General features: G+C 40.8%; 1 protein-coding gene and 1 long non-coding RNA gene across 5 annotated transcripts in view; both read left to right on the top strand.

The window, feature by feature from the left end:
* The window catches only part of LOC113460391 (uncharacterized), a 118,628-nt gene extending 115,930 nt beyond the window's left edge, over positions 1-2,698 (top strand). For both annotated transcript variants that reach the window (XR_012580049.1, XR_012580050.1), the window contains one exon: positions 2,434-2,698. This is a non-coding gene — a long non-coding RNA (uncharacterized LOC113460391). The remainder of the gene's footprint in view (positions 1-2,433) is intronic.
* Positions 2,699-16,421: 13,723 nt separating this feature from the next.
* EEA1 (early endosome antigen 1) overlaps positions 16,422-27,905 on the top strand; it is a 67,790-nt gene continuing 56,306 nt past the window's right edge. For 2 of the 3 annotated variants that reach the window (XM_014272247.3, XM_074539631.1), the window contains exons 1-3: positions 16,422-16,583; positions 24,383-24,475; positions 26,937-27,059. In XM_014272247.3, the coding sequence (XP_014127722.2) occupies positions 16,560-16,583; positions 24,383-24,475; positions 26,937-27,059 (240 nt within the window). In that variant the 5' untranslated portion in view covers positions 16,422-16,559. The remainder of the gene's footprint in view (positions 16,584-24,382; positions 24,476-26,936; positions 27,060-27,905) is intronic. The other variant, XM_005480677.4, reaches the window with a different exon arrangement.

A 27,905-nucleotide genomic window follows, 5' to 3' on the forward strand; every position in this document is an offset into this window, starting at 1 on the left:
TGATGGCCATAGCATCAGCAAAGAAGAATCAGCAAAGGTGTCAGTGTGGTCTACACTTGCAAATTTCTTCATTGACATACCTGTAGATTACTCAAATAGGATAATGTGTTAAAAAAATGATTATCTTGCTGGGTCTTTTTTTCCAAATATCAGCCCAGAGCAAGTTTTTAGAGCTGATATACAATAGCCTGATAGAAATACTTATGGTAGAAATTCTGCCAGCTCTTTAGTGCCAGCAGCACCATGGCCACTTAGTCACTGGGGGACTTTGTTGTCAAGATGACTCTTTCTTTTGCAAATGACAATATGTTTGGGCAACACTGTTCGGTGCTTCTAAGAGTAGGGGCTCTGTGCTGGTTGGTGGTTAGCCAAGCCCACAGCTCCTGGGTGCCAGTGTCCCCACGCAGCTCTGCCAGGAACAATAAGGGCGGGTGCTCAGGCAGCACTTTTCATCTTCAGGTGAGTTCACAGAGGGTGTGGGACCCAGCTGCACTCACTGTGGGCTGCAAAGCTCCAGTGGCAGCTCCTCTGTGGCTCTAGGCAGGAATGATCCTGGTGGTACATGGGACACATGCTGCCTGTCACTCCACATGTTGCTTGGAGAAAAAGCAGCACGTGCCCTAAGGCAGGACATGCAGCACAGCCCAGCTCAGGCACTCACTGCTGTTCATGGCTGCTACCACATCAGGCCTGCCTGGAGACAGGACTTCTCTATCAGACTAGATAGGTGAAAATATCTTTATTCAGATATTTTTAATGGAAACACACCCATGAAACATAAGGCTTCCTAAATCCTTTTCACCACTCTGTGTGTGACTGTGGGGGATTTTCTAGCTCTTTTTGATCTTGATTTAATTTTCCAGACTTGGAGCACTACTGGTAAAGAATACAAAATATGTAAAATTATATTGTGTGTCTGAGTAGCATTTAGTGTCCTCATGGAAAAAATGTTGACATGGCAAGCTCGTGACAGGGCACTCTGCCTTTGTGGAACTGCTGGACAGCCTTTCTGAGGACGTGCCCTTAGGAGATGTTCAGAAACAATGGTCTCACATGCTGGTATGGACAGAAGCTATCAAGAATTTGGATAAAAAGACAAATGTGTTTACTGAGCCATTCTTGGTAACATAACAGCTTGCACGGTAATCTATTTGTTATCATTGGCCTGATTTAGCAGCAGGTTATGTTCAGCACATAATGAATAAAAACCCATGAAAAATAATATTGTGATCTAAGACCACTGAGCTTTAGCTAACATGGTACATTGCCTGCTTTCAGTTAGGCTCAATTCAATGAAAATTAGTGCCATTTGTGTTTTATTAGTGCACCAAAAAGAGAGCTGTGTTGTTGTTTTCCAGAAAGTTGCTGAATCACATCACTGTGCAGAGCATATTCCTCAAATGGCCTTTCTCTAATGATGGAAAGAAAAAAAAAAACAACTAAAAAGAAAGCAGCAGCAAACCTATAATAAAAGTCAAATGATGCACCATATTATGAGAAAAAGTAATAGTATCCTTTTATTTTATTTTATTGTATTTCTCATGCTGCATTGCCTTGGAGTTGAAGGGCATAGTGTATTCTTTTTCTCTTTTACTGCTACATGGCTTGTGCTTAACTATTTATGTTGCAGTGCTAAGACCTGCTCTTGCTCCCTGGGAGAAACACACTAAAGTATGATTAGACCTAAGTGCATGGCAGGGAAAGCTTTTAGTACAATTTTTTATGTATAAATATTGCATACTTTATACCCATCCTTAGACTTTTACCAAAAGATAAGTTATCTGATACACTCTGGTGGCCAGTCTTTCTACAAGAACTCACCGGTGCAACATGGTGAATAATGCATGTGTGTTTGGCATGCATTGTGCTCTGTTTTTGATTTCTGATTGTTATTTTTAATTTAGGAATGCATGTACTGATTGATCAAGCTCTGAACAGGTGTTTTTAGCTGCTAGTCCTTTGGTCTCTAAGACTGAAACTGGGTTGGTTTAATAACACCCAGTTTCTGTTAAACTTTCTTTTTCATCACAGCTCTCTATCTGTTAAAAAAAGAAAAAGCTCTTATCCTCTGTTTTTTTGGACTATAATAAACACAGTAAGGTAGAGTTTTTTGGTACAGATTTGTGTCATGCTCAGCAAACACAAACCTGTCTAGCATCGGCCTTCTGGGCTTTACAGCCATACAAATAACTACCAGCTTTCTGGACCTTCAGTACAGGTATACATGGCTTAAAGACTTAAACATTTTTGTGTATGCACATGTGAATTCAAATACACATAATGTTCAGTTCAGTCACACAGCCTCTACTGACAATAACTAACTATGACAGTGCTGTATATTCTATCTTCTGAATTGGCTCTGCTTAATACTGCTTCTCTTATGTTGTCTGTGACATGGTTAGCCTTTTTTCAGCTTTTCTTTTTGTTCAACAGGAAATGCCAGGTTTTTCTGATGGCATCTTTCCTTTTCTTCTGGGCGCTACTCTGTTACTTTGGCTGTAGGTGTTGGAAGATGAAATTCTACTCAACTTCCAGGCAAACAAATCTCCATCCTGCAATGTGCAGGGAAGCTGCTGAAATGCTGGGACAGAGAGCGGGAGAAACACTAAGAAATTCCTGACTCCCTGTAGGGCACAAAGTGGGACACGAAGAGGGAGGAGGAAGATGGTAGGTGTGAACCTGCAGCTCTCCTGCCCGAGCCCTGTTTGCAGGGCAACTGCTCTGGCCCTTGCGTAGGGCTCTGCTTCTTAAGACATTTTCCTCCTCTACCTTTCTAGTTCCTTTCTCTCAGCAAGGTTGTAAATTCCTCTTGCTGAGGAAAAGAAGGCGGCCTGCTCCCTCTATAGGCTTCTCTGGTTGTTGCTTTCATGAACCAGCCATCCAGGGGAACAGAGCTGCATGCTTTTGAAGACTGTCAAAAACGCTGAAGTGAGATGTATTTTGCATTTATTTTAAATTTAGAGATGGTTTTTGTGTGTGTAAATGGGTGTGAATATGCATCTGTGTGTGTACGCAGGTGCATGTATACGTACATATGCCCACACACATTCTCTAACAGCCATGTATATAGCTACTTTTGCTGCAAAAGTCACATATGGAGCTGTTTTACTTGTTTAATTTTAGTCTTTTTTTAGAGCAGGTGCATGATCCTTTTGTGTGAACTTGCTGTTTGTTAATGGTTTATGACAACAACCTCCTGACTGCATCTTACCCTTATTAATTGGAGAGACACCATCTGAGCCAGCAGTTCCATGAACTCAGGCACGCTCCCTCCCCAGTGTCCTCTATCCCAACTGCCTTTCTCTCCTCTCTGTCCCAGGATTTTGCCTCCTCAGCTGCACCAGCACTGCCATTTCTGGCATTGTTCTGGTAAGAAAAGCAACCTGTATTAAGAACAACTCTGTAAACAAAAAGCCCACTTGTAATTTGGATCAGCTCAGTGACCTGATTTACAGCACAAACCCAAAAAGAGTTGCAGAGAAGCAGGAGTGTGAAGAAGCAGCTGGAGGCAAGGCAGGGATGGGAGACAGACATTCCCAAGCTGTCCTTGCAGCTGAGTCCCCCTTTTGTATAACTACAGCTGCCACTGTACCTTTGCTCTGGCACAGATATCAAAGGGAATTCCTCTGCACTGCCTGAAGTAAGACTTTAGGGAAAAAATGACACATTGGTGAGTTATATATTAACCATTCTAGAGAGAGGCAGCGTGACAAAGCAGTGAGTTACTGATAAAAAAAATAGCAACATTTCCATTATGCAGAGCATGGGTAATAGCTCCTAGGAAAAAACGACCCAGCTCTTTCCACTAAATGTTACTGTTTTCAATTCTTCCATACTTTCTGAAATGTGAATATGTTGTTCAGATGTTTTCAATGCTAAATAAATGCCTCTGGCTGTTTCTTGTGGGTTGCTGAGGGGAGAAGGCAGGAAATGTTTTAGCTAAAATGATGCAGCTATTTCCAAGGAAGTGTCAGCAGAGTAGCATACAAGATTTCAGGAGTTACAGAAAAAAAAAAAAATTGTAGCAGTCATTCAACACTGTGCTCAGTTTTCCTTCCCAAGGTCTGACCTTGCTCTATGTTCAGCATTATCAGAGATCTGCTGCAATGAAGTTTAGGTTCTTATGTCTCATAGGACACAAATTAATTGCTTTAACTTAAGTTTAAAAGCAGAACCTTGCCAGAGATGACAAATGGGAGTATTATATATCACCAGTTAAATGACTAATGTTTTATTTGTCTTTGAAGTTTCTGGTGAAAGCTGAAGCATAATGGTGAAAGAGAAAATAATTTAAGTTACATAACACCTCACATATGGAATTAATAATGCTCTGGTTTTATGTGAAACACATTGCTCTTCAGTGGTTATATACATATATATATATATATATATGTCTAATGAAGATGATTCCATTTGGTGTTCTAATATGTGCTGTGCATTTATTCAGGAGATTTAAACTTTTTGACTGAAGATGAGAATTTTTTTATAGAGGATCCTTCTTTTGGTCAATGTATTCCACTATTTAATGAAAAGAACCCCGTCCATGTTTCAAGTCAATTGTTTGGTTTTCAAGAGACATTTTTTGGCTTTCAAAACCACAAAAATGATCCTTGCTTTAGATCAAAATGCCATCTTTTTGAAGTAAAAAAAAAAAAAACCGAAAAAGAAAAAACAACCAACCCCCCCCCCCCTTTTTTTTTTTCTCAAAACTCTTCTTATTTCAGGAGTAAAATATTTCTTTAAAGTTGTATGTTTGGAATTGAATTGCATGGAATTTATGTAGTCAAGGCTTTAAGCACACTCACACAATGAATAATTTAACCAAAATCCCTGAAGTCTTTTTATCAGGAACTTAGCTAGACAGGCACTTAGAGAGACCCTTTTTCTATTCCCAATACTATGGGAAGTATACTCTGCACTTGACAAGGTGAAATAAAAAGGAATTCAGATAACAAAAGGATGGTATTAAATACTAATGCACACAGGAGAGTTGAGGGTAGGCCATGTTCAGGGCAGGATATTGCTCAAGTGTGTTTGGGAAGGGAAGTACTGACAGGGATTTCCTCTCCACCCCTCAGATGTGCTAACCTCTTCATGTGGGTCAGGGTTGCCCTGGCATGTGGAGGCTGCATCTCCTTTCATCCCACCCTGACCTCTTGAAAAAAACAGAGGCATGAGTAAGGGAGATGAATGATTTTGGTTAAATAGCTGGTGCTGGCTGCTGAGGAGGCAACCTGTGACAGAGGAGAAGAGTAGTGAAAGGCAAAAAAGGGTAATCAGGATTAGGTCAAAAGAAAGGCTAAACCAAACCAGAGAGAGAACCATTTAGGTAAAGACTTAGCCTAGGGATGAGTGAAGCAGCGTTTCAATGGGATTGATAAAATCCAGGATACAAGTGTACTTAGGAATAGTGTGATTGTTGTTTGGATGCAAGGGCACTGTATGTATACTAGCATTGCAGATACTGACCATCTCTAGGCTGGTGCCAGAGGTCTGTCACATACACCAATTTCGAATCCCTGCCAGTTTTCTGAGTGCAGTGTGTCCAGATGATTATTACAAGTCTGCAGTAAGAGGCACACAAATTATGCTTGTATCTGATATTCAGACCCCAAGAAAAGGGCAAAGAAATGTAGGTCTTTTATGTAACAATTTTGATCAGTCTTATCAGGGGAAAAAAAAATAGCTTTGTACTTGCCCATAAAATAAACAGCTGTTGTGATTAAAATACAACAATGTCAGTTTCTGCTTGTTAGAAATATTTTGCATACAGTCTTTGGCAACATCATTTCTCCTCACAGGAAGAAGACTGTAAGACAACCCAGCATTACCTTTTAGATGCCATCACACTACAGTATTGTACCACCAGGGTGTTGCAAAGAATGCCTTACAATGCAGAGCTACCCAAACCTAACAAGGCTTGGGAGTCATGTATTTGTTACTGTATGCATGATCTCAAAGAAGATTAGCATTAGCTAACTTAGTATGATGGAAAGGGAGGAGTTGGTTTAAAATTCATTTCAGCAACAACAGGGTTGAATAAAAATTCATTATTGTCATTATCCTCTTTGCCAGTTCTGCATGTAAGTGTTCATTTTATTTCAGCAGAGACAACTGCCACAAAAATCAGGACAAACTAATTTCTCATGTATGTGCCAAAGCAACATCAGTTGGTATGTCTGTTTGGGCTGCTCAGTGGGGCCATGAAGATCATGCTTTGGGCTGGGGGCAGGCACCTGTGACTGAAGGACAGAGGAGGGAGCTGCCAGTAGCTGCCTGCAGTTCTGGTGTCAGACTCATGCAAAGCATGACTAAAACAATGACACTTCTGAATACAAAATTCCCCCATTTCTTTCTTGCCCCAGTGAGAAGAGCTCTGCAGATGTGGAGACAGGGACAAAAGCAGCCAGTATTTCCTCTCTTTGCACATGCTAGTCAGCCAGTCAGTTCATGGGGCACTAGCTCATCTCTCTGGCTTCTGAACTGAGAAAAGAAGATGCTCCTCTTCCAAGTAACTAATGAATCATCCCTTTTAGTACATAGCATGCATGACTGCATTGTTAAAAGCAGTCTTAATCACTCACTGAGAAAAATGTTATTGATCATTTCTCCCTTTTTGTTGTTAAGTGGAAGCTTTGGGAGTTGTGACTCACAGCCCATGTGCTGTGGCAAGACCAGAAAGACTTCAGTAGATTTTTAGATAATGGTAGGAGCCCTCTGTATCTTACTCCTCACATCTTCCTAGTATAGCTATAATTTGGAAAAATGGTAGATTTCTTAGTTTTATATTATTCTAAAAAAATCACTGTTTTGCAGATGGATTTGGCCTGAACTTTACTCAAAATTCAACTAAGAGAAGGATTTGTGGTAGGCAACTGACTTGTGGCAAGGGATAGAGCAAAACAGCTTCTGGGCTGGAGGAAGCCCACCCCCCCCAATTTGTCTTTAGCCCCATAGTGGTGTTGGACATGTTGTGCATACAGCACTTCACCCTGGTTTATGAGCATAGGACTATGTCAATAGAACAGTGAAATAAGGAAAAAAAAGTAGTAAGAGTAAATTGGAAGGTTCTTGACAGCTTCCTGGAAAGAGAATGAATGGGTCTGAGGTAAGAAATAAATTGTCTTGTTTACTTGGAATTGCCAAAGGCAGAAAAAAGTGAATAAGTAAAATGTTTTCAATGTGATGTGGGAAAAAATGTATCTGTAGCTATTTTAAATGTAGACAGACATACTGATTGACACACTTGTGTATTAACTGCATTAAAAATACTAGCGTGAAAGATTATTATCAATGCCAAATGATAAAGTTTTCAACTGGTGCAGGATGCCATAGTTAAGACAGTCCATACCCTCCTAAATCAGTCTTTCCATGTTTGTATGTCTATTATATGAGGATAATACAGCTGTATTCTATTACTGCATCCAACTTATTTAATTGAACTAGGCATTTGTTCATTCCTCCACAAAAGCAAAAGAAACTACAGGGCCTCCATGGAGGATGAGGAGTAAGACATGTGGGGACATTTCTAGTGGTGAGTGATTGAAGCATGGTTGCTGTTATCAATTTTTTTTCTGTTATTTCTCCTAAATAATCTTTCTCATTCATTCTGAACAGAGAGCTTTCCTACATGTCCCTCCATGACTCTATATTACATATTGCTGGACAGCAGGTCCTCTGCTCTCCCACCAGTGCCTTCCTTAGCTTCTGGAAAGTGGAACCAACCTCTGCTGTGGGCAAACACTTGGGAGGCAGGGGTGAGAGAGGTAAAAAGGCACCCAACTAGTAATTGATTGTGTAATGATACTAAAACCCATGCATTACAAGACTTCATGTTTGACTCTAGCTGGGAGCAAAGGTGATGTAAAATAATGTATGATAATAGTTTTCTTTCAGCATCTTTGCCTAGCACTGGATAAGTAGCTTTTTGTCTTGGGCTGCCATTGTTAGAAAAAGTATTGCCATCAGCTCTAGGTCTTAAAAATATCCTTTGATATAGGGAAAGGAAATGGGATTTATTTTGAGACAGAATCTTGCCCTCTTGGTGCATTGCTGGATGAATGTGGTCACTTGATAGAAGCATGCTGCCGTGGTGGAACAGCTCTTGGGATCTGTCCCTGTGTCAGCTCAGCTCTCAGAGAATTTCAGAAATCCTTGTGGAGGAAGCAGATGTTCCCAGTGGTATCACAAAGAAAGAGCAGACAAGAAGACATTTGAGAAGGAGGGCATACTAAAGACCATAGCAAAACTCCATTTGGCATCTTCAAGGGAGGATTCAGTGAGAGCAGAGATTTAGAGTAAGCCTTGCTGGGGGACAGCCCTGGAGAAAAGCTGAGAAGGTCCAGAGGCCTCCCCAGCCATCACAGGCTGTTGGTGGGGGTTCACATTTTGTGTGATGACCCTACAGATGCAGAGAAGTGTAACTTGTAGAGCTCAAATCCCAACCATCCTCTGAATAGCATCTAAAAGATCCTAAAAATTCAGGGAGAAGCAAATAATAACTGTACAAAATTCTAGCTTTTACATAGTTTTGTCTTGGGAGGAAATAGCCTGGGCCTTGACAGGTGAAAGGGGACAGACCTGATATAATAATCTGTAACAGTTTTTGCAAAGATAGTTATAGTAGTCAGCACTTGTTCTTTGTGAGTAGCAGACATCAGGAAACCAATATCTTTAATAAGAAACAGCAATTTGAATTTCTGACTGTGACTTCAGTTTGAAGTCTCTTTAATACTCATAAAATATATTTCAGTTTAATAACCTCATTCAGCATCAATTTTTGCTTGGATTGGAGAGCACCTTTTATTATCTGCTATTTCTTACATTTATAAGAATAGTACTTAAACATCAAAGGAACCATAAAAAAATAAGCTGTTTGGATCACTTCAGTAAATTGCTTATTGCTACTAATTGCCCACCACTTCATAAAATCCCTTTCTGTTTCATGGCTCTTCCTTGCAAAGCTCCAGTGAGCCTGAGATTACTCCATATCTGTTATCTCAATATTTAAAGTATAAGATTGTGACCCTCAATTCATTTTTTTCCCTTCCTTTTCCCATGTATTTCTAAATCTCAGGTCTCCTTGTGAAACTTCAGAGCCAGGCCATTTCATTGCGCATCTAGAGGATTCCCACTGGTTCCCATACTCAACCATGTCTATGGTTATGGTCTCATGCACCTCTCTGACAGGAACACCTCATGCTGTCCACCTTTCCGTGCCAACAGAGCCTCAAGCTGTGTTCCTCCCTAACAGGAGCGCCTGTCCTTAATGGGAATCAAAAGTCAGGATGACCAGAAAAGCCCTGCTCAGTCATGAACCATGCATAGTGTGTTTTCTCTTCCTTTAGTGTAGAATGGAATATTGATTTCAAAACCATACTGGGATCAGGTCCAACTGTGTGCAAGAGAGCCAAGACTCCAACGTTTAATATTGGGAGATTTCTTTGAATGTCTTGAAACACTGAATGCCTCCTCATTTCTTTTTCTGCCTTGGGCCACGCTACAAACATGGATGTTCTGTACAAATTATAGTGACCATAATATTTCTGGGCAGCTGGGAAATGATGTAGAAGTAGATGATCCTCACTTCCTTCCTAAAGACAAATGACATTTTAACCTTTGTATTTTTGCAACTATACTGCCAGAATCTGGGAATACATTATACAAGCTTAAAATTTTAAGATTTTCAAACAAATCAGTATTGTCCAATTGCCTACCAAAAAAAGGGCTTTATTATTCCCTATGGGAAATCTCTATATTTGATCAGAAATGTCTAATATGAATAAAATGCCCTAACTTCAAAGAGTTCACTTGATTTTCCATTTCTTGATCATTCAAATCACCTGACAAATTCATCAAGAGGTTTTGGTGCCCTGAACACATTTTCTAGTCAGGTAGTTAAACCACCACTGAGACATTTTTTAGGTTTGATGATTTTATTTCCTTTTGTAATATTAAATCTTAAAAAAAAAATCTTTATATGATGCTCTTCTTGCTTCTTTGGTTTTAAAACTTTTTCAGGCAGACATGGTCCATGCTAAAACCTTCTACAATACATATCCAGTTTTGGGCAAGCCATTTTAGTGCCAAGCTGGAAGTTAGGAGTGAATATTTATTTTTGGAGCAGATACATCAGTGGCATTGCTCTTACTCATCTAAGAGAAGAGAGGTATAGAGGCCAGGCTGGGGTTACATGGCTTGGCAAATAGGACTTCAGAGTACTTAACTGTAGATCAGAAAAGCTACCAGCACAAACAGCACAATTCAGGTGTTTTGCAAATTTATTCTACCTAACAAAATGTATTAACATTGTTTTAAAGCAGTTAATGTCTTTTGGCCAGCTTTATAATGAATTTGATGTGGAAGATTTTTTGCCTGCAATCAACTTGCAGTCAACAGAAAGTGCAAAACTGCTCTAACACTATAACCCAGACTCTTCTTAGCTTAGATGATACAGAAATTCAGTGGTGCATGTGTATTTGTTCCAGATTAAATCTGTGTTGTTAGTTGACCCAGTAATGCATCTAGCTGGCATTAATTGAAAGGAGCATCAGCTGTTGAATGGCTGATCCTTGATAACTGCGTAACCATGTGGCATTTCATCATGTCACAGGAAGTGCATTTGTTACTTTTTCCTTCACTGATACCCAGTGCCTCTTCGCCCTAGGCTTTGGTACATGCATTTTATTTTCCATTAATAAATTAGATGGTTTGGGTTTTCCTTTTTGCTTCAGTATTTTGTGAAATTGCAAATTGTACCTGCTCTATGCCAGAAGAAGATGAGTGAAAGGTCCTGCTCTTTACTTTTTTAGTACAAACATTTTAGCTAACAAAAAAAAAAAAAAAAAAAGAAAGAAAAAAAAAAAGCTTAACTGAGAAAGATTTTTAATCCTCCTTTGTTTATACCCAAGATCCTTCCTTGTGTCTAAGTCATTACTACAATTGCTTCATGGACAGGTTTGGCTAGTACTGCAAGAAAATCAAGGGCTGGCCAGCCAGCATTTTGCAGTGTGCACTTAGTTGTACACCTTAAAAATAGCATTTTAGTTCCTAGATGCAGTACGCATTAAAATATAAATCTGGATGGCTTTGAGAGGTTATCTTTATAATAACAGGTATCATTAAGCATTATGGGATTAGTGTAATGCTGTGGGTCTATTTGTTTACTGTTAACATCCTTGTATAGTTAAAATTCAGCCTCTTTATTTAGCAGCCTGTATGTATTCTGACAGTATTCGGACAATTTAAAAATGTTTAACTGAATTGCTGATGCAACACATGTACACAGTGACTCTCAATAAAGCCAACATTTATTGCATCTACTTACATAGAAGGCCATGAACAAATAGTGCATTAATGTTCAGAGAGAGGGAGGACAATGTTTGAAGCAGTGCTCCATGGACCTTTCTATTAAAAAAAAAAACAACCAACCAAACAAAATAACCCAAGCAGGAGCTTGTTGTTGCACTTGGTTAGATTTGTGTTTGAAAAAAACCAACCCATGTCAGAACTTCAGCAGTTTTTGCAGTTATGCAGAAGGGTGACCAAAATTATGTCCTTAACCATTATCATTAAATTTTCATACACTGAAAAGTTATCTAATTTCTGATTTCCTAGTTTCTGCTGTAACTGGGAAAGCACTACTAAAGTTAATTTTAATAACCATTAATACTGGCATGCAAATGATCACTATTTCCCCTACTTCTTTCATTTGGCATTTAAACCATTTCGCTTAAAAATCTTTGAAATAGTCTCAAATGTGCCTAGACTGATTGAAATTAATAAGTTTGTTTCTAAGAGGAGGGAAAGAGAAGTGACATATATATATTAGCACATCCCAAGGTGAACAGATAATCCCAAAGAATCTGTTATTCAAAATATTTTAATTTTACTCTGCAGTGGAATTCCACAAAGGCCCTTTCTTGTTCCCTTTGACCCATTTTCTGTGCCATTTACAGGAAAGTACCCAGGCAAATTGCCAACAATTCCTAACGTCTCTGGAGTAATGGGATCAGAATGGCCATGGTATCACCACAGCTTTTTATGGTGGAATTAGAAAATGTTTCTTTTGTGGCAGGCTTTCAACTTTATGCAGAATAATTTCTTAGCTGATGCATTTGGCTAAGAGTGCTCTGCATGACTCAGCAGCAGATCTTCTCCATCTCAGATTTAGGTTATATTAATATGAGGTTTATTTTTTGCATTAACTTATACATATTTACGACTTAAGTTTCCTTGCATGCTGCTGGGCTTTCTCTAGTTCCAGTGCCTGCCTCTCCAGCTACTCCAGCAAAGCCACATGACATATGCTACAGGGGTTCAGTATTGAGGTGGATGGAAAAGGAATCAGTGACTGAAGGAATTTTTTCGTTGATAAAAGAGGTAATTTTGTTATTCTGTCCTAATTAGGGTTTCTTAAGGGAGAACTGTGCAAATTTTCCAACATTCTGTAATACTAGAATGAAGTCATGACTTGGAGCTCTTGGATTTGTCATTGATGCTAGCCATGCAACCTTTATTAGCACACACACTCATTACTCATGCAAGCAATTGCACTGACTGGAAAGAGGCTCTCTGTTGCACAGGAACCAGCCTCGAGTCACCAGCTCTTTGTTAGAGACATCAACACAGACTCAGCCAGGTTCTGAAGCAGCTGAGCAAACACACTCTCTATAATACATGCAGAGGGAAGTACTGGTGCTCTGGCCAACCTCCTCAGTACCATGAGTGAAGAATTGGAGAGCTGTTATTTTAAACTGTAGTGAGAAGGGAATGGGTCAGGAACTATTGGTGATTAGTTCAAGCATAGACTGAAACTACCCTAAGTGCTGCTAAATAGCTCTGCCTTCAGCTGAAAATACATTTTTGCTCAAATCTGCTCTTGATAAATTTTCTAAATTTTGTCGTACATCTTTCATAGAGTCATTGAGGTTTGTAAAGACCTGCAAAATCATCAAGTCCAACCTTTGACCAAATATCGCCATGTAAACTAAATCATATTCTTTTAACAAACTGTTCAACTTGAAACGAGTGAGCTTCAGCAAAAGATAGGGGTAAATTTTGAAAGCTCATTACTGAAAATATATAGAACAGCACACAGGGACAGTCAAAAGTGTACAGTTGAAGAGCTAGGAAAAAGAAAACAAACCAGAGGCTGATATCAGGATACTTAGAAATAACATCTTGAAAAAAATGGGATACTTTTCCAGCGCAGCACATCTTGAACCAAAGGAGCTTGTGACCATGCCATTTTGAAGTCGGGAATTTTATATGACTGAAAATAGTCATCTGTATGAACACTAAAAACATGTAGGGCAATAAATAGCCCAGAAACTTGTAGGCTGTAAGTATAAGGAAGCATATGTACTGTGCATATATCACACGTGTTCCTTGCCATTTTCTACCAAATGACAGTGGTTCCTTGTAGCCCTCAGTTGAGGTAGAAGATTGTGTGAACACCAATTTTTGTGAACCATGGTCCAGACATCATTGCTTTTTATTTGTCTATATGCATAGCCATTAAAAACAAACAACAACTCCCTGAAGTCCCAACAAAACCCTGCAGTTATCTATTGAAAGATCTGAGAAGTGCTAGTGCACACTGGGCCATCCTAAAAGCTGCTTGTACAGTCAAAAGACTGATTTCAGTTCTGTACTGAAAAAAAAGCTGGCTTTGACAGATACATAAGAGTTTGTTGTAGTTCAGACTCAGCCTTCAGCTTGTGTTTAAAGGAAAAGGTACCTGTTTCCAGCTGGTTTTGGAAAATCTTTGCTGTGGTTGTGTTCTGAGACTTTCTACCAACAATTGACTTTTTAGGAAGGCACCTTCTAACCCTCTTGTCACCAAACCCTTAACAGAGCTTGGACAAAATGAAAGTTTACAGCTCCCATGCCTGAGGACACAGCCTATTTACCAACAGCCAAAGATTCTATTGAATTTTAGGAGAGCGCATGATATGAATTCATAGATATTACCATACACACAATAGTTAAAACCAAGGACTTCCATATAAGTGAGACAGATTTAATTTTTTCCCCCTAGATCCCTGCCCCAAGGATGAGTTTTTATGTGCATTCTCTGGTATGTAAAAGAAGCCACACTGCAGTCCTTCCTTGTGGCCAGGATTCAATAGGGTCTCTCTTCTCCCTGGCTAACTATTTAAATTTGTAGGAACTTCATATCTTTGAGCCTTATCTGACTCTGTTGTGTTTGAAATTGGCCCACAGATTAACAAGTTACTGAGGGAGTGATATTTGGACAGGGAGACAGGTGCATGTGTTCTAGCATCCAGACAAGGAAAGGATCATGTATTTCCTTTCAAGTCTTGCTAAGAAAAGCTTCCTCTGATATAAGACTGTTAACTAGTGTCCTCAAATCACTATCATCTTCCTCTGAGCACCTGGGAATTGCTAACCTAGGAGAGTAAAATACATTCTACAAAGATGGGTTGGTCAAGTTACTCAGGCCTGGCAAATCAAGCAGTCTGGCAGTTTGTTGTGTAGGCTGTCACTCTTGTTGAAATATCTATAAAACTTGCAGTCATTTCTGTTTAGATTCAGAGTAAGTATCTATGGTCTGCCTAAATATTTAAAGATCTGTACAGCTGTACAAAACCAATCTTATTCCCATTATTAATCCCAAGTACAAAACTCCAAAGACCCTACCTGCCAAATTTCAAAATCATTTTGTACTATGGACACATAAAAATGATGTCATGGGTGTGACCAAACTCACCACTCAGCTGAAGCCATTACCAAGTGTGTGTGTGCTCTTAATGTGCCTCAGCTGTGGATCCAATGACATGAACATGAAACACACTGGAACCTGTAGCTGCAGCAAACTGAGTGCAGTCACATAACACTGCCATGCTTGAAATCTACAGCTGTGGCAGCCAAATTCTTCTCGTCATGTGCTCACAACTCACACCATGTGCGAGGATTTTAGAGTACTTAGAAATGTCAGCCTCTGGGTGGAAAAATGCTTTTGATCTTTACAGCACAACTGGTGCTCTGCTGTGATATTTGTTCTAGCCGGCACAATTAGTCATTGACCAAGTTTATTATTTACTCATGACCCTTTGCCTGGCATCCAACATGTGAAAATAGCAGCTTTTGGACAGAAAGGAGAATTGTAACTTGTTGAATTACATATTCTAGAGGGTACAGGTATTCCAGTAACTCTCCTGTCATGTCTGATGTGGGGTTTTGTCTCAGCACCTACGGATACTGATTCTTTCTTAGTTAAACTTGTCAGGAAAATTAATCCATAAACACCAGAGGTTTATGTGCAAAAAGGAGACAGAGGAGTCCTGTAACTTTATTCAAATAAAAGGGAGAGGTCATGGGGCATTACCTATGGTGTCTCTCAAAATTTTTAGGGGACACAGCTCCTCCTTTTTGTCCTAATTTCCTGGCTGCATTTTCTCTCTGTCTTTCCCCATTGGCTGAGGTACTTGAGAGGTACAGACTCCCTATAAGACGCTGAATACCTAAGATGCCGAATACCTAAGGCTCCCTTCTAATGTATACCCCCCTCCTGTTTTTCTTTTTCCTTGTGTCTCTGGTTTTTTTTCTCCGAAACTAGAGATTTAGCAGTCTTAAGTGACTAACAGTCTGTGTCAATTAATGGAATGTGTACAGAATTTATTGTCCCCCTACCATCAGGCTCACAGTTTGTTTTGTAAAGATACTTCCTTCTAACTCCTTTCAACCTGATGCTTTTTTGTACTCTTTTTTCTTTCATTTTTTTTTTAAGGTAGGTGTGTGTTTGTGTGAGTAAAATGTTCTTTTCTAATATTTAAAAAATACCTAATCGGTCATACCACAAGGTCGTCTTTTCATCTGAGTGCTTGAAGTAAGGAGCTGCTTCATCAGAATTAAATTTGAGGTTAATTATCCAAACAAGTTCACTCCAACAATCCTCCCTGAACGCTCATTTGTCAGTACTTTCCGTGCCGCACGAGTGATAAAGTAACACAGGGCTGCATTTGCGCTCTGCCTCCTCCAGTGAGCCCTCAGCCACAAGCTCAAACTACAGCCCTTATCCTTCTCTCGGCCGATACCAGATTGATGCCAGCAGCAAGGGGCCCGCAGCTGTCGGGAGCCTGAGGCGGCCCCCGAGGGGAGAATGACCGAGGGCAGGGGGCAGACACACCGCAGCCCCCGCCCTGCCCTCAGCAGCCAGGACAGGGCAGCGGAGACGCCGGGCACAGCGCAGGGACAGACCGAGAGCTGCGGCGCTGGGCCCGGTACGGGGGGAAGGAGCGGGGCCCGAGCCCCGCGGAGCGATCAGGGGGCAGACCCCATCCCGTCCCGGGAGCAGCCCCCGGCACATCCCGCACCTCTATCCCGCTTTGCCTCCCCCGCTCCTAGCGGCCGGGCGGCGGCTGTCCCTTCCCCGCGGGACCCGCCCCTCCCCGGGGCGGAGCGCGGCGGCTGCCCCGCCTCCCCGGCCGCGGCGGCTGTCACGGGGCGAGCGGGCCGCACCGGGCTCCTGCGGGGCCCCGCGGCTTCCCTTCGGCCTGGCCGCGGCTGCCCGGCGGCATCCGCGCTCTGCCACCATGCTCAGGCGGATTCTGCAGCGGGTAAGGCAGCGAGGCCCGCCCCAGCGGCGAGGGCGGTGTGCCGTGCCGGTGCCGCGCCTGTGTCGCTTCCTGGTGCCGGCCGGGCTCGGAGCTACGCTCCCCGCGACAGAGCCGGAGCCGCCGGCCCTGTCCGGCCCGTTCTGCGGCGCAGGGTGCGGGTTAGGGCCGTCGCGGCCCCGGAGACCGTGAGTTTGTCCGCCCCCGTCCTCTCGCTGGGGGACGGCCCGAGCCCCGACGGGACAGGACGGGCCGGGCCCGCCGTCCCGGCTGGGGGCGGCGTCGCGCCCCGGGCTGGGCGGAGGTGCTGACGGCGGGCGGTTCCCGCGGCCCGGCCTGTCGGAGGGGCGAGGGGCGGCCCTGGCCGGCGTGGCTCCTTTCCGTAGCGCGGCGGCGTCTCCGCCCGCCGCCTGCGCCCGTCGCCGCGGCTGCGGCCGCCCGCTCATAGGGCAGGATAAAGGGAAGCCCGGCCTGGGGAGAGCCGCCGCCGGGACCTGCGGTGATTTCCTCGGGGGCTGGCAGGCAGCAGACTCTTAACGCCGTCCGGCCGCCTCCCGTGTTTTAGGAACCGGCTTTTCCGGCAGCTCTGCCGGGCTTGCGAAGCCAAGTTGTGGCACTCGTTTTTGAAACCCTTCTGGCTTGCCCAGGTCCCCGCGCCGGTGCTGGTCCCCTTGCAGTTGGCCTGCGGCTCGGGGGGAGCTGCCGGGAGGCGCTGTTGCGGGGCAGGTGCCGGCGCAGTGCCGGCTCCGTGCGGCCGCGGGCTCGGCGGGGAATGCGCCCAAAAGGGGTGAGTCACGGCGGCGGGGGACAGGCAGCGCTCCACATCCCGCACCGGCAGGGAACCGGGTCCGTGACACGCAGGCGGCGCTCACGGCTAGAGCGAAAACCAGCTGCTCTCCCCGTTTTATCCGCTGTTGCTTCCAAAGCGTGCTGTCTGTGTAACACCTCTGCGAAAGAGTGTTTCATTGGAAACGCTGGCTTGCTCTCCTTATCTGCCTTACAAAGAAGCCTTGTTACAAGAATGAGAGTTAGGGGAAATAAAGTAAGCATGCCACCAACTTTTTCAGTGTAAAACACATCTCAGGTTATTTTTCAGTCGTAGACCCTGAGCATGTGAAGATCTTGGTCTATTTGGAGCTTCGTGTTTACAAGGAAGAACTTCCTTCCTGAAGCTTAATGGGAAGCCCTGCTAACAAGCAGGGAAACTTAGTACGGACCTAATTAAATATTGGCAGCAGTTAACTGGGTGTTTATTGATTCTGAGAAACACCAGGCCATCAAGGAAGGCTTCTGTAAAAGAGGAAAAAGCTTCATAGAGTGCCAAAGGATATTTGCCCCTAAGTAGGAATTCTGCTAAACACATCTTATAAACATCTAAAGTCAATGCAAAAGTTTCTGTGTGAGAAACAGACATCTTTTCCTAAAAGATTGAACAAATAGTTCTCCAGTTGCTCCTGAAAATTATGAGATTATTGTCAAGAAAGGTGAAACAGACTTCTTTCTGCCTAAAAACTAAACAGAGAAATGCCAAGATTTTTGAAGGTGCTAACCTTTAATTGCCGAAAATAACTAGGTTTTTAAAAATTTACCTCATACTAAAAGGGGCTTTAGGCACTTTGTAAAAATTGTGATTGCATGCACAACCTCGTACCTACGTACCATTTTGACTTGCACTCTGGTTGGCAAACTGTGAAAAGTACTTCTGTACTTTGATATTAAAAATGAACCTTAGGTATATGTCAGACATTTTAATAAAGAACATAATTATTAATATCTTTCATGTGTCTTGTGCAGTAATTTGAAGGGCAAGGAACCTGACCATTTGATTGTCCAGCATTTGTATAGCTGGCAAAAACCCCCTGCCTTTCTGTCACTGAAACATAGTTTCTCGTGTATCTGTTTGGTTTGTTATATGCTTATAGGTCATGTTGCTCTTTCTAGCCAGAGAGCTGGTCATCTTGAGTTACAAAAGCATGTTTTTTCAAAAATGGAATTCTTTATTACATTCCTTTTCGTTGTAACTCAGCTGGCTGACAAGCTGCAAAGGAGGAAGACAACAAAGATATGGTTTATAGTTTCTGATTCCTGAAGTTTCTAAACCTCAAATGTTTATTTTTTATACTACTTCTCTACCTTGATCACCTTTCTGTTTCATCCCCAGTTGTAATTTCTGTTTTTAAAAGCATCTGCACTGTGACTTTGAATGACATATTTTCAAAGTAGAAAGTATTATATACTAAACATTACTTATTTGGCTTTTGAGGTTAGCATCTCCATGCTGTCTTCAACTAGCTTCTCATTTTACATCTTCCCTACAAGCTTCTAAATTTTTTTACAAGTTTCTAATTTTATGTGTGTTTTCAGCATGGCATCTCAGAGATCCACCTGTGTTGTGTGTTTGCACCATAACACCCCCTTTGGTATGTTGTTGTCACTTCCTGGTTTCATGCATTGTTCATCATACTGATCTAGAAAAAGGTAGTCTTTCCCAAAGGCATCTGCATGGAATGTCTGAGATGCACCTTTCCTGCTCAAATAATTTGTGTAGTAGTCTTTTTTTTATTGTGCCCTCTGTGGGCATTGTGTCATCTCTCTGTTAGTCTACTGTGGGACAGTGGCAGTTGCCTCTGGCCTGTTAAAGCAGAGCTCATTTCTTGTATTGGCAAGGAGGAGTCATTTATTTTCAGCTGGTAGAAAACTGATTACTTTGACCTCCTTCTGAGCCTTCTTCCCATTGCTCATGATTTTTTAGTGGGCGACTCATCTATTGGAGCAGTGTGACTACTTTTGCATTAGTTTTTGTCTCCATTATTTGTCTTTAACAGTCTACAACCGTTGGCTGCTCTGCTCTGTTGGGTGCTCTCTGCTCTTCTATTGCTTTCTGTTTCTAACTAATGCTCGAGTTCTGGGTCTTGAGATCTTGGTGTCTGGGGGAGAACAGGGCTTTGCAGGCATTTCTGTAGCTCAGGTAGTACAGTCACCTTTTCTCTTACTCCAAGCTCAGGCACAGAGGTATTTACTTGTCTGAAATCATTGCATCTCATGCCTGACTTATAATTTTCACATTTATAAGTGCAGGGCTCACTAGATAGCATATTTACTTGGATAGATGCTGATCTGCAGCTGTGCCTCTGCCCTCTCCTCAAAGGGAGCATGTGTGCCTCTTCCTGGGCACAAAGTGTGCTTGTGTGAAACTGATGGCATGATGAGAAAGAAAAGTTTTATGCCCTCTGAAGTCCGGAGTAATTTCATTTTAGAGAGTCATAAAGTAGTGTTACACTGTTTTAGAAGTAAATGGTGATACTGTTCTGTATGGCAAGATACACTGTTCTGAGCACCTAGAGTTCTTTGGCAACAAGGGCTTTGGCCCTCTTACCTTCTCATTTTTGTGCCTTGTTTGTTGCTTCAAGACCTTTTTATGGTTGTAGTAGTACCCTTAGTAGTCATATTTAAATCTGTGCTGGAAAAACTGTTAAATCTGTATTTTTTCACATTTTCTCAAGGCTTTACATATTTTTTCAAAGGTTTTAATTTATTCTGAATTTAAAATTGCTGAAAAGAGTCTTCTGACTGAAAGGAATGTAGCTATAGACAGATAAAAGACTATGCAAAAATGACACAGTAGTGGTCCATATTTATACTCCCTCATATTAAAGCATTAACTCAACTCACTCATTATATAATTTTCTATTCCTTTTCAGAAAACAAGCTGTAATCATTGTCATAATTTTTGTTGTTAATGATGTTTCTTTATATTAGCTTGCAGTTTTGAGAAAACATAGAGAACAGCATGATGAAGTTTAGCATATTACTTCTACAACTCTAGGGCTAGCAGTAGAAACACAGGCTTCTCTGCAGAGTCAACAGATATAATTGACAGCTAGGAGAGAAGTATGCTGGATCAAAGACTAACTTTGCATTAGTCTTTCAACTCTGGGTATGCCTTCAGATGTCAAATGCTACTTTTATAACTATACATACACAGAAGCCTGTGTGGAAATTTTCTTTTTCTCTGGGATTAGTAAGTAATTTATTTGCTCCCCTGTGTAGCCCATCTGAAAACAAAGAACATCATTCTGAGTCCTTTCATAGATCACAAAGTCCAAATTGTTCAATGTGTTATGATTCTTTTTTGTTTAATAGAATGTGATACCACAGTAGTATATGAGCATAGCATGACTGTGTGTGTGAACCCATTTGATGATGCAATGATCAATTCAAAAAACACCCTTGCAATGTCCCATTCTTTATTTGGTAGGTGAAGGATATTTAAATTACATTACAACCTTGAAAGATAAATTAATTTTGGTTTTGATCTTGGCTTCCTTAACATTCTTCCAATTTTTCAATTTAATTTTTTGTATCCATTTTGCAAATGAATGCTATGAACTATAACTTGAAAGTTACTTAATGACCTCTTTCCTTCTCACTCTTCTTTCCTATGAATTGCACTCACCAGTAAATGTCACCATTTGTACTAAGCTTTCTAAATCTAGCCTGGAATTATGCTTTCTCTTTTCAAGAGCACACATTGATTTTTGAAAGGTTAAAGGATTTTACCAGGTACTGTGTAATAACTTCTGTCATACAATGCATGCAATGAGACATGCCATCCAGTGCTTATTAATGTGATTATAGCATGTCCGAAGTGTTTCATAAAGCAAGTACTTTGAGCAACCATGGAGTAATAACAGAAGAGCTTGCAACTTGGAGGTTGTAATAATCTCAAATTTGTAGTGCTGGAACTAGCAAAACTTAATATGCAAATCTCATTGCAAAATGGAGTCAACTCTGGGGTGAAATGGGATGGGCAATTAAAAATGTGCAGTAGTGTTGGATAAGGAGTTATGATATGAGGTGAAGAAAATTTTTTGTTAATTGTTACAGAAGATTCTTGGTTTTGGGACAAAATGATTCATTAGGTATGCTGAAAGTGTTTGTTCAGATATTGCAAAAGTGGAGGTAGATGCTGCCTGTCTAAAGACGCAGTTGGACCATGTCTTAGTGCCACTGAAACATTAGATGCAGTATTCTAACTTACCTGTCTTCCTGGGAGACCTGGCTTCAACTTACCATTTGTTTTAGATATTATTCTTCTGACTGTCAATGGAACACAACCCACATGTTCATTCATGGAGTTCCTTACCTTGCATTTCAAAGCTTTCCTGCAGGGTGTGTGTTTCTGTGGGCAGCACTTCTTAGCGCTACTGAACAGTTGGGGCAGGAAGGGAGCTCAGGAGCTCCCTGGTCTGAGCAGTTAGCAGGATCAGCTTGGAGGTCAAGAGCGAGTTGCTCAGGCCTATCTCATACTGGAAAACCTGTTCTTTACATCCAGTAGGAATCTCTCATTACAGTTTTTGTGTCTGGACTTCCCACTGTGGTCTTCCCAAACTTAGACCAGCTTGGCTTCCTCTGTTTGATGGCCTCTCCATGAGTGGTGATGTGACTGCTGTTTGGCACTCCCAAAGCTGTCTCTGCCTCCAGACTGAGCCGGCTCTGTTCCCTCAGCTTCTCACATGGGTCAGATGCTTCATCCCCAGATGTGTTGGTGGCCTTTTGCTAAACTCGTGCTGGTTTATCACTGTTCACCCTGGACTGGGAGAGCAGTATCTGATGTGCTGCACTGGCTGCTGGCCAGTGGGGAGTGATCACTTCCTTTGATCAGCTGGCTGCACTCCTTGTTAGCACAGTCCAGGCTCCTGGCAGCCGTCTCTGCAGACAGGGCACACTGCAGGCTCCTGTTTGGCGTGCTGGCTGACACAAGGCCTCAGTCCTTTTCAGCAGAGAGACCTCTGTTACTGCCAGGAGTTCTCCTTCCCTGGCACAGGACTCTGCATTTGTCCCTGTTGAATTGCATAGGGTTCCCCTTGGGCTGTTTCTTCTGGCATTTCTAGGTCCCTCTGAGTGGCAGCCCTGCCCTTGAGTGTATCAGCTGGTCCTCTCAGTTTGCTGTCACCTTGAAGCCTGAGGAGTGTGCACCTCCTCATGGTCCATGCTGGGATGCACCTTGCTTATTGTCTGTACCAGCAACCCTGGGAGGAAGTGCCAGTGCCTTCACTTTGACATATTTTGTATGTGGATGCTTACCCCCTTTTTTGCCTCTCATATTATTACCTTGAAGAGCTTGCATTGCCTTGCCTATTCCTTTTGTATGCTGTGCTAGAAGGAAGTGGTGTTCATACTTTCTTTAGAAATACAATACAATACAGCTAGAGTGAAAAAGCCATGGAGTAGGAAAACCAGAGTATGTTGATCACGTAACTGATAACTTCAGAGAAGGCTGGAATAAGGAGAGGTGGTTGTCTTCTCTTACTGTCACCAAGCCCCATCGCTTAGTGCTTCACTCCTTGCTTCCCTTTGGCCAGTCTTCAGAGCCTTTCCTAAACTGAAGTGTATTAACTGAAGTGAAGTAACTGGGAATTAAGTCCTTAATTAGTAAACTTGACCTGTTTATGACATATTTTTTAGATTTGATTAAAAGTAAAAGGCTTTGTTATCTTTGTTATCTTTGTTATCTGTGAAAGTTGAAAATAAAACATCTTTTTAAAACAAAGAAGGAAAATATACTTAATATTCAAAGAATGTGAATAATGTGTTCAGATTTCTTATAATAGGTTATATAACTGATTTGTCATCACAAAAAAAGGAACTATTTGAGCAAGAGAAGAGAATTCTTTTCCAGATAAGATTTTGGAGGCACCAAGATCAAGAAAATTCTAAAATTCTGTCCCTCTCTCTGTAGGTTTCAATCTATATATTTAAATTCTTTATCCTCTTATATTAAAATATAAAATCCTTTATAGCATTGCAAGTATTTCCAGATGGGCCAAAATACAGCTGTAGCATTACTTTATCCCATTTGAGATTGTCAAACTGGAGCTAGATAATGAACTTTTTGTCCTTTGTTGAAACTAGGATTGCATATACATATTGAGATAATTTTTTAATGATGTTTCCTTTGAGAATGCTTACTCTTCTGCATCAGTTAAGCAGTGACATTCTGGAGATGAGTAAGAGAAATTAAAACAAATTTAAATCAAAGCTATACTTAAATAAGGATTGTAAGATACAATCCATCTACTCAGATTTTGAATCATGTAGTATTTAAAGTTTATTCACTTATTTTATCTAAGTCTGTAATTTCAAATCAATACTGTAGTTTTGATTTTTAGCCTATTCATAGAATATGTCTTTATAGGTTGTCTTACTGATTAGCATGTTTTAAATTTACCACAGGCTTGATTATTACTTTTATTTTTTCCAGTCAAGACAGTGTACCTGCTTGTGTGCTTGTTGAATCAACAGGGTTCTCAAACTTCAGTTTTCCGTCTTTCATATATTAAAGGGCTTGTCCATAATGTAGACAAGTTATCAAGAAAGTAGGATAATACTAATTTACTACTAATGAAAGTTTCTAGATGGTAATTTCTACTGTTTTCCTGTAGGATACAGTGACCTAATTTAACATCACCAGGAGTAATACAAGGGCAGAATTTAGCCAAAGTTTTTGTTTTGTTGTGAGCATTCATGAAAGGAGGTGGTTTAAAATCCTGGCCTTTGCTTCTGGTATCTGCTTGGATTTTTGTGAATGGACAGTATTGGATAGAAGCTTTTTTTGAAGTGTTGTGCTAAAAGTTATATAATTGCTTGTCAACCTGTTCACTTCTTGTGGAGGAAAAAACACCTCTGGATTCCAGCAAGTAGAAGAGAGGCCTTTGCACAGGATATGTACTGTGCTTTATTAAATATTTATTAAGTATTAAAATGTAGACTCTCACTTTTGTCTTGCCCATCTGTTTCAGACACCAGGTAGAGGTGGGTCTCAGAGCTCGGATTCAGATTCATCTGCCGCACCTGGAAATGCCGTGGACGTGAACAACGATGGCTCCTCAGAGGTACTGTGCACTTTCCCGGGGCTGGTGTCTTAAATCTTGGATGCTGCTGCCATGGAGCTGTTGGAGTAACTTTTGATGCCCTTCTTAAATATCAGGTTGCAAATGTCATATTCTAAAAATTGTTTGTTATTTAAATAAAAAAGAAGACCGGGCCATGTTTATATGTAACTATTAATTAGGCTTATCTATCCAAGTAATCACAAGCAATTCTTCCTGTAATTCTAGAGATGAATTATTAAAATTAAAAGTAATGAGATGTAAGCTTAAGACTCCTTGTTAATAAATCTTTAATGAGAGCTGAAAAAAACAAGGATTGACATTTTATCACGCTTGTACTTCAGTTTCACCTTGCTTCTGCTAAGCTATAATGTATACTGGAAACCTCTTCCTTCATGTGAAGTATCAAATATATTGAATTTTATTTGGTAGATAAATGTATTTGGAGTATAAATCCTATCAGTGTTTCATGTGCTGCATGCCATACTTAATCAGCAGAATAAGTTGTTATTCTTGCTGCAATCCCATATTTTAATGTCTTTGTATTTACAGTGTTGTCTGACATTAACTCTGAAAAATGCAAACTGACTTCACTGGCTGTTGAAGCTCATTTGTGCTAATGTAGCCTGATTACCTATCTTGGAAATGTTTTGAGCTTAACATATATACACAGTGCAGGGTTAATTACCCCTATTGCAACATTAAATGGAGCAAAGTGCCCTTTATTACACTGAGTAAAATGTGTGATACAACATAAGAGAAACTTTCACTGTGCTGTTTAAAATCCTACCTGTGCATCTGCTTATTTCTACTTTCTTAATGCCTTATTGCAGTCAATGTAATCAGACATTCCATAATATTTTGCTGCATGTTCTACATGGCACACATTTTTGAGTCCTAGTCTGTTTTGTGTGCATATTTAACAATCCCTGAAGCAAATAAATATTCTTAAATTGAAAACTAAAAATCTTACTACTTTTGTAGTTGATGAAGGCATAAAAACATGCATTGGGATGATTTTTCCTTTCTAAAGTTTGGTTAAAATGATACAGTTCTGTTAATATGAGTGCAGCATCGCTGACTGAACAGCTTGTGGGTGCCATAGGGCACCTCAGTACTAACGGAGCGGCGTTTTCTTGGCATGGGATGAGCTTTCAGTGTGATGATGTGCCTGCACTATTGCCCCATTGGCTGTTCTTTCTACTGAGTTAAAACTGGGTCAGACCAAAGGCTGCCTTGTCACTCTTGACATGCATTTGTTACATAAAAAAAAGTAAATTCCATCATTATTTGCATTGGGTATTATCCTTAGCATTGAATTCCGTAGTCTCTGAACCTGGTGATGGGTTTTTAAATTCACATGTAACGCTACTCGAATCTGTTAGCCTTCCTTTTCCCTCACATTCCTGAGGTCTTGTCTCTCCTGGAGCTTCTCTTCAGGAGCACTATAGTTGGTCTCTGCAGAATGTTTGCTGTTTGTTTTATCATGATATTCCACATTATACTGCAGTCAGAAGTCCATTAACTTGTTTTCACTTCAGTTTCTTGGCTAGATTTTTAAATTTGTATTGCTGCAAGATTCAAATGGAGAATAATTATGAAATCTGTGCAGATTTGTATGTTTCCTTTCTCCTCAAGCCTGGTTGAAATAAATCCTGGTTTTTGAGAATTGTAGTATGAAACAGAAGGAGTGAGAAAGTCTGAATTCACACTGCTCAAACTGCTCAAGAAGAGGTAAAAATTTGCTCATGTCCTCTCTGTGACCATATTGGCACTTCAGGTCCCAGGCAGACATATAATGAAGTCTTTTATTCACTGTGCAATCTGCCCAGGGAGGAAACATTTGAGTTTCTCTTACCTTTGCAGCTTAGGTCCCAGTGCAGCTGTCAACAGTACAGGGCTGCTAAATATTCCATGCTTGCAGTGAGTCTGCCAGTGAGATGGTGCTTTCCTTAGTATAATGTAACTGTGTTAACTAGACAGGTTTGCCTCAGCCTCTGCTGCTGCTGTTGCAAACTTACTTATTAATTTATAGAGGCATTTCTGCAGTCTCACTGCACCACTCCTCCCTCTTTGTATGAAACATCTGAGCACCCTTATGGGAAACCTTTTGATGAGGTGGCTTAATGCCTTGTAATGCTTCATTCACAATATTTTATGCAGCTTGTTCCTCTTTCACATGAAGGGGCACCAAGAGTGTAAGGAAAACACATAGTGGTATGCAGCATGGTCCTAGTTTCTAGGGCATGTTTTAGATTTATTTATTTTCATGTCCTTAATAACTCTTCCTTCTTACTTTCTCTATGGTATTGCTATGGTTTTTAAAAATTCTCTCTCCAAAAGGAAAACAGACTTTGCTTTTGGTGATTGTAGAGAGCTTTCAACATAAGAATTCAAACTTTTGATTCCAGATCTGCATTTTTTGTCTTTATTAGTTTCTTATAAACAAATATGCGTTTCACAGGGCTTCATCTGTCCATTGTGTATGAAAGTGTGTGTAACTCCCACTGATCTGTCTGAACATTACCAGAGTGAGCACACTGGGACAGAAGGAAGACAGGAGCTTCGTGACCTCCCAGCTGCTAGTGTGGGTCTTGTTTATTTTGTTTAAATAGCTTTGGTGATGGGCTGCTTTAAACGAATGACATATTTTCCTGGTGTCAGCCTTTTAAATTGTTTGTTTTGATTCCTTGCTTAAACAAAATTTGATCTCATGTGCATGATTCCAAAGTATACATTCACCTGAAGAATTAATTCATGTCTAGTTTTGTGGTTTGCAGTTGTCTGTCACATGAAATATTTGCAGTATTGGAAGACTTGCAGTCACTGATATATACACTTCTCTTTTTAAACTACTTTTGCTTGATTTTCTTATTAAAAAGACTGTTTCCTTATTTGATTGTCTTCACATCAAACTCAGTATCATGATAAAACATGGTGTTGGATAAGGCACATCCTTTGTGAAAAGAAGTGTTTTGAGTTCTTATTAGCTAACTTTTTTTAAAAGTGGATTTTTAGTGCAAGATAGGTACATTGGGTAAAGGGAACAGAGGGTGGTAATATAAAAAACTCAGAAACTTCTCTTTTTGAACCTGTTTAAGAGCTTATGTATTGCAGCAAAATTATAATAATAATTAGGAAAAAAATTTAATAGATAATCTTACTGGATTTTTTTATGCCCCCAAGAAAATGTAAATGCTGTTTCAGTTAATAGATGTAAATTGTAGTGCATTTCTGAATTCTTCCAATTGTGCAGTGTAAAACTCACACTTAAAACAAAGTACATGGTTTTATCCAGAACTAGAAGAAGTTAGAGTCTGGAAGTTAAGAGCCTCCAGCTGCACAAGGCTGTCTGATTCTTTTTGCTGCAAACCTTGAGAGAGTAGATTAGACTTCTTGGGGTAGGCAGCTTGCTGTGCACTGAATGGGTTTG

This window comes from Zonotrichia albicollis, chromosome 4 (genome assembly GCF_047830755.1).
Source record: "Zonotrichia albicollis isolate bZonAlb1 chromosome 4, bZonAlb1.hap1, whole genome shotgun sequence".
Lineage (NCBI taxonomy): Eukaryota > Metazoa > Chordata > Aves > Passeriformes > Passerellidae > Zonotrichia > Zonotrichia albicollis.